General features: G+C 25.4%; 1 protein-coding gene across 1 annotated transcript; it reads right to left on the reverse strand.

Annotated features, from left to right (window-relative positions):
- Positions 1-10,270: 10,270 nt before the first annotated feature.
- LOC145838218 (kelch repeat and BTB domain-containing protein 12-like) lies at positions 10,271-11,950 on the reverse strand. Its single transcript, XM_082945779.1, has 2 exons — positions 11,788-11,950; positions 10,271-11,673 (listed from the first exon to the last, which is right to left on the reverse strand). Exons 1-2 carry the CDS (start codon positions 11,948-11,950, stop codon positions 10,271-10,273), a joined length of 1,566 nt encoding a protein of 521 aa, XP_082801905.1.
- Positions 11,951-12,694: the final 744 nt, after the last annotated feature.

The raw sequence follows: 12,694 nt of genomic DNA on the forward strand, positions 1-12,694 counted from the left end.
TGTTGCTTTTGTTTTAAAATTATATAATTGTTAAGACGGTCTATTATATCTTATTTCACACAAAAATAAATTCAGCGCTAAATTTTTAGACCTGGTGAACAGAAAAAACTTTTGGTTATCTAGCCACACACTAACTATTTACTTTACTTATTTTGTGTAGTAATTAAAAGATAGCAAAAAAATTACAAACGAATTATTAATCTTACAAAGCTAAAACATATAGTAAGAAGAACAACAAACACTAAATGTTAAACAAAACAAAATATTGATTACTATCTAAGAGTAACTACTTAACAAAACAAATATATATACGAATGGTTTTTAAGTTGTAGAATGCTTATAACAAAAACCTAGTCATATTGACTTCTTTTTATTTTTTTATGATATTTAACACACACTTTTATATGTAGCTTTTACTATAACGGGAAAAACCACGTAAGCAACCAGCAAAATTGATATTCTAAAGTTGTTTAATTAAATAGTTAGTTGATAAAAACTAAATTAAACACACAGCTAGCTAGGTTGTTTATGGTTGTCAGATTAAAATTGACTTACTTAGTGACATATAAGGATAAATTTAAATACTTGGTAAATGTTTTAGGTATTTGACTATATTAGTAGTAGTCAAAATTTAGTTACAATATAATAAAACACTCTATACTTAAAAATAGTCATCATAACCCAATTAACTTATTAGCACAGACTATTTCTAAGTGTAGTAGTTTTCAGTATAACCCTAATTAATATAAAAGTGTTAGTAAAATTAAATTTATTTGTTCTTCAATCATTTAGTTGATATTTTGTTAAAAAGTCTGTTCGGATTTACTAACTTCAATTTTATTAAATGTGATAAACTTTTTTTAATTTTTAAGTTAGCTGTTTTAATATATTTCAAAATATTGTAATTAGCTATAAGAATTAGCAAATATTTTGTTAAATGATTTATACAACTTCAAGTACGATTTTTGTTTTTATTTTTTTGCTATTTGATAGATTTTATAACTAATTTCTGTTATTGTACCGTTTTAGTAACATCTGTTTTAAAATCTGAAAAAAAAAATTTAATTGATAATAAACTACAGTAACCTCTCGGATCTTTACGCACTCTCGTTTAGTTACGCATTTCAGAATTCTATAAAATTCATAAAATAATTATTTTATTTTTTTATAATTGCACAAATTTGGTCTAATGTATATTTTTAAATTAAAATATGTTTTTGAATGTTAACACACCTCTCTATATCTTTAGACTTTGTAAATTTATATTCCTTGACTAATTGATAAACATTTAGTTATACCTCAGTATATCAGAAATTTTGTTAACAATAAGAGATTAAATTAAAATTCTGAAATAAACATGACTGTGTTTAATAATGAAACTATTATGAAATAATGAGAGCTTAAAACACAAAGAAATAATAAAGCAGTCTTGCCCTATATATTAAAAAACACAATTTTATAATTGTAAAGAAATGCTTAATTATAAATTGAATTTGCTAAGTAGAATAGAATATAAATGTCACATATAAATAAAGATAAAGATAATTTCTACTTATTAATAAAATAGTAAAATTATTCCTACTCGTATTATTATTATTTTAAAGAAATTCAAATCTTTTTTTTTAATATATGTATAGTTTTATCTGTTGTATTCATATTTATAAATGAAGTAAACAAATAATTAAAAGTGGGAAAGTGCCCAGTCTGCTTTTAACTAGAAATAATATCAAAAAACAGCCATTATAGTGAGTATATTTGATACCTCTCGTTTCTTTACGATCTCTTATATCTTTACGCACTTTTTCTGTGGACACAATGTGCGTAAATAAGCGAGAGGTTACTGTACAAAATTTAGTTATTAAGATCTGGCCGGATTCATATCTATTTTTCAGTTAGAATTCTAAACATTTATAGTGTTATGTAGTTTCAAAAGAGAACCAACTTAAAATATTTGGTTTTTATGATACCGCTAATTTAGTAAAAATATGTTTAATTTTAATATTGTACAAGTTTTGACAGATCTCTAGTGTAACAAAGATAGAACAAACTACATAATAAAGTTAAAAAAAATATTAACTCTAGTTTTTCTTATTTCATTTTTTATTTAATGAATAAATTTTTTTACTTTAATGTTTTGTTTTCAAAAGTGTTTCAACTTATTTATTTTAACATTATGTCTTAGTTTTTATAGGGTTTGACAAATTTTAGTTTCGTTAGTTTACAAATACGAAATATAACATATGTTTTTATTTAGTTTTTAATTTTTTGTACTGAAAAGCAAATATGACATCAAATTGACCTTTAATTTTTTGCTCGTTTAAATAAAATTATGTCTACTTTAAATTTAAATGTTGATATACATAAACACAAATTAGTTATGTTTGATAATTAAATACTTTTATTCATTTATAACACATTTAATTATCTTAGTTTGTAATTAGTGAACTATTAAATAGATATAGTTACATTTGTTACTTTTGTCTATCAAAAGTTAGTTTAACTAAACTCAGTAATTTATTTTATATCTTTAATGTGAGTTATATTGACTTTATAAAAATATTACATGTTTTAGATAACTATTTTTTGTTACTACCTGTAGTTTGTTTTAAAAATTTATTGCTAAGCCTGACTAAAATTTGAACTTTTAGTTTGCTGTTTATTTAAAAATATTAAGCTGTTTTATTTAACATTTTTCTTTATAAGATATCAATAAACTTGGTAATGTTTTCAAAGCTACTTGGAAATTATTTTATTTGAATATAAAAGTTTTTGTTAATTACTAATTAGTTAAGTATTACTTTTTATGTAGTAAGTTTATATTTGTGCAAGAACAGATAACTATAATTGAATTTGAGTTTTAAAAAAGTAGCTGTATCTGTTTGAAAATGTTAAGTTTTACATAAATATTTCTTTATTGAACAGTTACTTAAAACTTTTTAATAGTAAAATCATTTTAATTGAGGTACTTAAAATAATTTTTTCATATAGTCTAAAGAAGTAGTTTTAAATGACGGTTTTTTTTTTGAAATTAGTAAATTTTGTCCATCCCCGAGCAAAATTACCCATCACTGATACGTACATCTTGTTGGATAAGTAACACACTATCATTATTAGAGTATTTTAATTTTTTAAACATAAAAATAAAAATATAAACATTGTACAAAAATAAAACAAAATAGTAACAGTTTCAAGCTACTTATAAACTTGAACTAAAACTTTGTGCCCTGTATGATGTAAAAAAATATAAAATTAAATGTTTTATTTAGTCACAAAATTGTAAGTTTTTAATAACAAAACTTTAATTGAGTGACTCTAACATTAGATAGTTTAATATTCATTCTATAGTAGATAATATAAACCCTGTCTATAGGCTGTGCTAAAAAGAATCAACTGCCGTTATGTATCCATTGAAAAAAAAGTTGTTTAAACAAGAGTAACGAATTCATGTCGTCTTTTTGACATTCGAAAAAGATCTTATTTAAACTCAATAAACTTTAAAGTGTTTAGTGTTATAGTCAATTTATAGTAGTTTTGTGAATTAGAGTTTTTGGATGTTTAATTTTTGCACTGAAATTTTTCCTTTTAAAAATGTTATATTTACTTCAAATTTTTTTTAAATGTTACTTTTGTATTAATTTTGAGCACAGCGCAGTTCAATAGACTACAGCCTAGGATTACACACACTTTACTGTTTGTATAAAACATATGTTCTGTTTTTTTTATGAGAATTATTCGCAATATACTCTTTAAAAGCCCTTGAATTGGGCTTAGAGAAAGGTGTTTGAGTTTATCCTATCATATTTTTTTCTATACGTATGTATATATATTAAAATTTAGTTTATTGCAAAATGTTTGTTTCAAAAAATAACTGTGTTTATGTTTCATTGTTTTCAAAATTGATTAAACAATTTTTTGCAACACTAAATTAAGACAGTTTGAACTTATTTTCTTAAATAGTTGGTTGTTAACCTTATGTTTAGCTGTATATGATTTTTTATAGCATTTCTGACAGAAAATTTCTTTGATTAGTTATAACCAATACAAAATAGAATTCATTTTATCATATGTTACTTACTTTTTGATTTTAAATGTCTTTAGTTTTGTCCAGTTTAGCTGCTATTGTTATAGTAGTGTTCAGTTTGCAGAAAACAAAATTTTTATTGGCAAAGTCATTGTGTTTCTTCTGGTTGGATTAAATTGAAGGTGAAACAAAAAACTCTTGATTTCACTGAAAAAAATGTTTACTTGTAGTTTCTATCAAGTATTATTCAATATGTTTAGAAAAAGTTCTGTTGTCAAACTAAGCACCGGTTTGCAGACAACTCATATTACTGTGCATAAAAAATTAAGGAATTTGAAGAAATATTTGTTATTAATATTTATTTTGTCTTTTTTTATGGAAAGTTGTAGCATAAAATAACAGCTCTTTTACCGTTATTTATATACTAGGGCTCTAAATACATAATAAAAGTGTATTCTTTAATAATAATTAAATTTTTCTAGTCTAGTATGCACATAATGTACTTTCCAGTAACATAGTGTGCTATTTAAAATGGTTGAAGATAACTGGTTTAGAACTAGCTTCAGAGTAGTTTCATTTTACGGTGAATTTAATTTTGTTTTTTTTATGTTTGTCTAAGCAAGTTATATAACGAAATGAAAAAAAAAAAGGTTTTGGAAAAAAAAATCTTTAAACTAAGTAAAAATTGTCAACTTCAAGATTGTGTTTTGCCTACTAATGGGTTAACTTTTTGTACAAACGATTCATTATTATATTTCATATTTATCTTAATTAATGTTAGCAGTTTATGGTGTTATCGAAAATCAACTAACTATTGACAAAAAATCTTAATTTAACTGAAATTTATCACTAAAACATGTTAATGTTAATGTAATACTGATGTAATTTTTTATAAAACTTTTTATTTTTAACAGATAAACCCTCACTTATATATTGAAAAACTACTAATTATTTTATACTATAAAACTGTGTAGTTGATTTACACCGAGTTGAACAAACTAACATGTTACAGTCATGTTGTTATATTGATTTAAAAATTTAACTAAAAATAAAACTTTATCTAAAACTTAGTCTTAATATTCAAAATTGTTTTGTTTAGTTTATTAAGTAAACATTTTGAGTAAAATTTGGATTTACTTTAATTTAGTTGTTTTAATGCTATTTTCTATGACTGTCTCATATTTTTTTATATTTATTTAAGCTCTGACGAAGAATTTGGCCGAAACTTAGTTTGTAAAATAAATTTCTGAAACAATAAATTCATTATTTCCCCTCCAGTAGTTGAGATCTCTCTATTTGTTTTCTTAAAACCAAAACATATAACATAAGTGTATATTTAGTTTTTATTCTTAGAGCAAACTTTGCACAGTATTTTTTTGCTTAGTTATTACTTTTTAATAATTATTGTTATTCTATAATAGGGGTCGTTGGGTGTGTGTTAGAGCTTATAGAGAAATGAAGCATTTTGACTTTTTGTGTTTTTATACATAATTAAATCGGCAGCCGAAACAAAGTTAGTAACATATAATTATATATTAACAGTTAAAAAATATTTAGCTATTCGATAACAAAACTTAGTATGCTGTGGCAAAAGTCAACCGTAAAATTACTAACTTTTTATGTTATAAAATGTTTTAAAATTTTGTTTAGATTTTCATTATATTAATATAAGTAACTAAAAACCTTTTACAATACTTAATATTTCTTAACAACAATAATGCTCTAAATACTATACATTCTTGGTTATTTACACAAACATTTTTAACTTGTTTTCATTTCATACTTGTATTATTCTTTAAAGTAATTGCTTAAAAATAAATAGTACTAAAACTGTCGTAAACAATAATCTTAGATGATTTTAGAAATTTTTAAGACGCTAAAGAGCGATAAAGATCACAATGATAAAATGTTTCACAATTTTATAGAAAAAAAAAATCTAATTATATTACTAAAAGACGCTGATCGGGGAAAGCAAAGTCTTTCTAATAAACTGGATCCGATTCAATCCAGATTTTTTATAAAATATGTATCAGACGAGATCTAAATCTTGGATCCATTAAATTACTAAAATTTGACGTAGATTTTTTAACATAGTATAACTAATTGTAATAAAACTTTAATTCTCGGAAATAAAAAAAATAAATAGAAAATTATATTACAGATGTAAGTTATCGAGAATTTTTAGAGAGATGTTATTAATTTGAATATTATAAAAATGATACTAAGCTTATATTTAATATAGAAGTTTTTGATAAAGCTTTTTGACCAAAAAATTTTAGTCGAAAAAATACAAATAAATGAAATTTAAGAAATGCAAATTATTTTACAATAACCTTAAATCTTTCCTTCCAGCACAGTATTTTTTTTGCTATTGGATTTCTGAAATTTAAGAGGATACGGTTATAGTAGAACTTTATAAAAAATTTAAAAAACATTAGTTCAGTTTAATGATGCATTTATAATTGAACAGTTTTTTATTTTATATTGTAATTTGTATCTAAAATAATTGTTATTTTTTCAAGTCTACATCTAGGCTTTACACGTTTTAGTCACTAAAAAAAGTTACAATTAATCAACAGTTTATGTAATAAAGTATAAAACTTATCAAGTGTATTCAGAAACAATTTAATTAAAAAGGTATCTTGCTTTTTGTGGCAAAACTGAAGTAGTAACTACCAAATATAAATTCGAAGGATAACATTTTTGTTTACACATAGCTAAACTCAGCGTCAAAATATATCTACTTTACATTTAAACTAATATAAAAGCTACAACAACCGAAAGTTTTTTTTTAGCTTTTAAGCATACTTTAGAAGAAGTATTATATGATGAATAAAAATGATAAATAAAATTGTTTTACATGTTTTAGTTGTTATCAAAATTACCAAAAAACGTATTTTGTACGTAATTTTTGTAAAAAAAGTTACAAATAGTGTTTTACAATTTTGTTAATTCAACTTTTACAACACCTTATACATTTTAGATATCTTTAAGTGATTTTGTTAAGCAGGTAATTTTACACTAATAAAAAAACAGTAAACAAACGACCAAAATGTTTTAAACATCGATTTAGCAAACCTTATGTTTTATGCTATAAAGTTTTTTTTTATTTAGTTATACTTAAAAAGTTTATGGTACAAAGTATTTGACATATGTTACTGCTCTTAAAACAATTTTAGCAATGCTTTTTGCTTAGTATGTTTTTACATTTTATTTCAGGGTCATCGATTTGTTTGCTCAAATGACAAAATAGTAGACAAATATACAAGTTTTAAATTACAGTACGCAGTTACATAAAGCAAAATCCGTTAAAGTACAATAAGTAAGTGATATGTTTAAAAAAAGTCATTTTTAAAAGTTCCAACCAATATGGTAGTCAACAGCCTTTTATTCAAAATGGGTGATTTTACTAAAAACAATTCCTCGCAATCCAATTTATAATAAAAACGCTTTCTAGGGCAGCAGCTACTTGTAAAAATTCAATAAATAATAATTATTAACTTTATTGAATTTTAAAAGTATTTTATAATTTTTTGCGCCAATTTTTTAAGCAAGTTTTTAGTTATTTAAACACAAAAACTTTTATGATTGAAGTTTTAATAGATTTATGTTTAAATTTGACTTCAAAATTTATAACCTTCACTTAACTTGTTAATTATGATTCAATTAAAAAAAATATATAAAATGTTTTCAAAATAGATGAAAATTAATCATAACTATTATTTTACCAATAAATATTTAATATAGTTTAATAATTGATAGTTAACAGTTTAATTAAGTATTACTTTAATCAGCGCTAAATGAAACATCAATACAGCTTAATAGCAAAAGTGAAATTCAAGGATAAGAAATATAACGAAAAAAAAAATAAAAGTCTGTGTTTTAATTAGTAAATTCTATTGTAAAAAGTTATGTAATTGCATATTTTGCAATAAACAAAAGATTAGTTTTAAAACTTATAAAACGTTAGCCAGACAACATGTCGAGTTTTAGATCAAGTAGTTTTAAAGTTTGTCCGCTGTTAATTTTTTTTGCAGCAATTCTTGTAAACCCGAAACAAAATTTTCTTAAAACAAATTTAAAAATAGTGTGTTATACAGAGTATAAAATTTCAAATAGAAATATTAACTTTTTATAAACATATATTTTTGAAAATAAACGTTTTTTATTTTCTTGTCTGTACATTGTAATCAAAGAGATATTGTGATTAAATAATATATTGATACTTTTAGTCATAACTATATGGAAGCTTATATAGTTACTATCTTATAACTAGCAAATACTATTTTAGTTTATTTATACAAGTTAGTCAGTGCCTTGTTAGCAATGAATCTATTCTTAAATTAAACCATATAAAATGGAATAAAGACAATAGTTTATATATAAAAATTACTTTCATAACTTTATAACTTATTTAGAAATATTTTTTAAACTTAATAAGAAATTAAGTTTTAGTAAGCAATAAGCATTAAAACACTACAAAAATAGATTAGCATATTGTTTATTGAACGACAAAAACATTTAAACATTTAAATCTAGCTCAAAATAATTGAATCATTCAAATGTAATCAAATTAACAACTTGAAACTAAAAAAATGTTATAAAATAAATATAAAACAACACGATTTTTATACAACTATATCAGTAGGTATAAAGCGGAACAAATAATAAACTTAGTTTAAAAAGATTATTGTTATATTAAATCTACATATCAAAAATTAAAAACAATGAAAAATGCATGCAAATGTAGAACTTTCATAATACATCCTCTTCTTTACTATCCCCTCTTCTTTCCCCAATGCTCGTAGAACTCAAACTGTAATTTCTCCTAAACCTAATTGGTAAAGAGCAGAACAAAAAATGAATAGATACAATAGAAATATGCATTTATAAATCTAACCTATTTATAAAGGTACTTAAAAAGATAATAATAAAATAGATTACCACGAAGATAGTAAGACAATTTTTGTTATCTTGTAATGACAATGCAAAATTCCTTGCATTGTCATTGTTTTTGAAAGTATTTAGAGTTGATACGGTTGAATACACGAGTCAATGAGAATGATCTGACGAAATGTTTCAAACTAAATACTGATGCAACAAAACATCAAGATATGATAATACAGTGTCATGTAAGCAGTAAGTTTGATGTGCCAAAAAGAAGAGGAAGTAGTGGAAGTGTAATGACAATGCAAAATTCCTTGCATTGTCATTGTTTTTAAAAGTATTTTGAGTTGATACGGTTGAATGCACGATCCATTGAGAACCATCTGACGAAATGTTTTAAACTAAATACTGATGCAACTAAACATAAAAACATGACAAGCAGTTCTCATGTAAGCAGTGAGTCAGTAAGTTTGGTGTGCCGCTGGATGTAACAACTTATCATAAACTTATCTTGAACTGTTTTATGAATGCTTTTTGTAATTATTGTTTTTTTTAAGTTAACATTTCAGCTGGTGTTTAATTATTTAAATATTTGAGCCAAGTTTATTAAACTTTTTACAGTTTTTTGTTTATTAAAAGTTTTATTTAATTTTTAGTTTATTGTTTAAAGTCTTTTGATATAGATTTAAATAGCTTCCAGTTTTTAAAGTGTTATCATAGTAATTTATAATTTTGTATATGCTAGTATTTCTTGTTGTGTTTTATATAAAAATTTATCACTTAAAACTGTCTGTCTAATTTATATAAAGTAGCCTAGATTAGCATTAAGTAATTTATAGTTATAATGTCCAAATTTAATAACATAAATGAAAAGTATGTACAAAAAGGTCAGGTTGACTATCTGCCAACAGTAAGTCAACCTGGCCAAACTGAGGCTTTAGATGTTGGCCAACCAACATCCGAAGACCACAATCTTAGTTTAAAGGTTTTTACTTATTATCTTTTATTTTTAAAATTCAACAAGGGTTGAAAGTTATATACAAAAGAACCGTTCATAAATTAATTTTTTACCTTCAAAACTAGCCATAGTTTTCATAACTTTTAATTGTTCAATATCAAAGACAAATCCAATACTATTTTGCATTAAAGAAAGTTTATTCAAAAAAGGAAATTTTTAAAACATTTTTATTAAGCTAAAACTACAATTAATCAACATATTTTATTATTGTCAAAAAAATTAACACATATTAGTATTACTAAATCAAATATTGTATTTTATTTTTTCTCTCTTCAATCTCCGTGAGTCTTCAAATTCAATCAAAATCAATAAAATAATATGATACGCTCAAAAGAAATCAAGTTTTAATAACATCGAGGCAGCTTAATGCAACAACCGTCATGAATATAGTCTTTAATTTCGCACTCCTCTTCTATCCACTTTTTTTTAGTGACTTCATAACTAATAACAGCTGATTCTTGTTTTCTGAAAACAAATATTTTGTTCGATATTGAGACTGCTCTAACCTTGGAGCCAATATACATTGTAGAACCTAACGCCGGTGTTTTTATAGTGACAAACTTGTTGGAAAAACTGTCAAACACTTCACAATCGAACCCGACCACGTACAAGTTGCTTCTTATAGCAACCATGCTGTGATCGTAAGTACCTTCAACTAAGGAGGGCATGAACGTCCACTCGTCAGCCGAGTGGTCGTACACCTCTACAGTGTCGCTGAAATTTACATTGTAAAGCTTTCTGCCTTCGAAAAAACCGCCGCAGTAGCCGCCGCTCACGACTATTTTGCCCTGGAAAACGACGCAAGCCGCCGACTTCCTTGTCAAGTTCATTCCCGCCATTTCCTCAAACTGCGATCTTTCAGTGTCGAACTTCAAGCAGGAGTTTTTGAACCTGCCACCCAAAACGTACACGCTGTCTATTAGAGCGCAAACGCAAAAATCATTGCGCCACTCGAAAACTCCCACGTTCTCCCACGCTTCGGACGCGCTCGAATATCTTTTGATGCTAATGCCCTTTTCCTTTCTACTTAAGTCTCTGACAAGAAGGTAAATTTGTCCGTTTAAATAAACGGACTCATGACTACGAGAAAACTCTTTATTGATTGTGGCAAATCGTTTCCTGTTTTCAAGCTTGTTTCCATCAACCAAGGTTAATATTTTTCCGTAAAGCGTATCTTCACCTTCACAAAATACTATATCAAATAAGTTTTCTTCGCAGTATCTAATTGATGGAGAAGGTGAAGCATCTTTTTTATTTTCTAAAGCATTTTCAACCATTTTCCTGCACTCATGGATGCTGCAAATTGTCGAGGTGTCACGCAAAAGACGATTCAATGCCGGGTCAGATAACAAAGGAAGTCGTACTGATTGCAAAAGACTTTGTGCGAGTTCTCTCCTTTTTCCACTATTATAGCTCAACCATCTCTCAGCTGCGTGAAACACTTCAAGCTCTGAAGTGATATGCAGCTGAGACGACTTGAGTATTTTCATAACAAGGTCGAAATCCAGCTGAAGGAAGTTCTGAGTCTTGGCCACCGTTGTAAAGCAACGTTCAATGTGACGAAAGGTCACGTGCGAAAGTTCTTCCAAGTTGAACACGTGACCGAGTTTGTAGTACAGAGTGACGTTACGCGTGTTTGCTTGTTCTTTTGCATTATTGAATATGTCTTTTCTGAAGTTGGTTTCAACAAGTAGTTTGCCAAACTTAATGCTTTTAACAAGCTCGTTATTTTGTTGATCCAACTTACCTAAGAATTTTTTATAATAATAATAATTTTTAAAAATATTGAAATATGTATAATTAGTAGTTTTCCTTAGTTAACAAATTAAGAATACGTTGAAAACTTATCACATCAACTTACCAATAGGGTCAGCGTTGTTAGTTGGTTGCAAACAATTTTTAGCATACAACTTTGAAGCATTTTCTTTGAAAATCTTTACAATTTCATTGTCGAAGAAATTGGTAGTATTGTTGTGTTTTGGGTTATTACCATCTTTTTTGTTTGTAAGTATAACTTTACTCATTTTGTGTCTTTTAAACTAGAACTGCAAAATTAAAACTAAATAAAGTTGTTCTAACATTGTAATCTAAAGAATTTGGTATGCTTAGTTAGTTGGAATTAATAGTAAAATTAAATACCTACTTATTAATAACTATCTTATAAATACTAGATGCTGCTTTATATAAATCAGACAAGACACAGTTAATTATTATGTCTATTATAAAAAGGTAACATTAAAAGGTAATATAAAAACTCTAATTCATAAATGAAATTAAAATAAACAAAGTTTATAAACAGTTTAAGTTTAAGATATTTTTAAAACATTATTTAAATTGATAAATAAAAAATATTTAAAGAATTTTAGAACATATAAATACTATTTATATGATAGTTCTTATACTTAAATAATACAAGTACACTAAAACACCTACAAGAAGTATTTACTATAGGTGTAATTTTCAATTTCTAGGTCTTAAAAATTAACTTTTAATTAGAATAATAGTTATTACGTTGCCTTCTGATTGATAAAATTTGTAACACTCAGCATTCATACAATAAACATTAAAAAAATGGAAGAGCATAAGAAAGATGCATTTTATTACATTGTATATACAGGGGAAAGGTCAAAATTCTTAGGAGACTAAACTCCACGAAGGCCAATTTTGCATGAAGAAACCTTTGCACAAGGGGACTAAATTGCACGAAGACAGTTTTGCATCAAAAGGTCAATTATGAACGAATGGCAATTTTGAACGGAGGGTCATTT

This window comes from Thalia democratica, chromosome 6 (assembly GCF_965202585.1).
Source record: "Thalia democratica chromosome 6, ktThaDemo2.hap1.1, whole genome shotgun sequence".
Taxonomy (NCBI): domain Eukaryota; kingdom Metazoa; phylum Chordata; class Thaliacea; order Salpida; family Salpidae; genus Thalia; species Thalia democratica.

Excerpts from the sequence above, each read along its gene's own strand:
- LOC145838218 (XM_082945779.1), bottom strand. The coding sequence starts at position 11,950 with ATGAGTAAAGTTATACTTACAAACAAAAAAGATGGTAATAACCCAAAA. Across the intron at positions 11,674-11,787 it reads TAACAACGCTGACCCTATTG|GTAAGTTGGATCAACAAAAT; the intron begins GTAAGTTGATGT and ends AAAAATTCTTAG.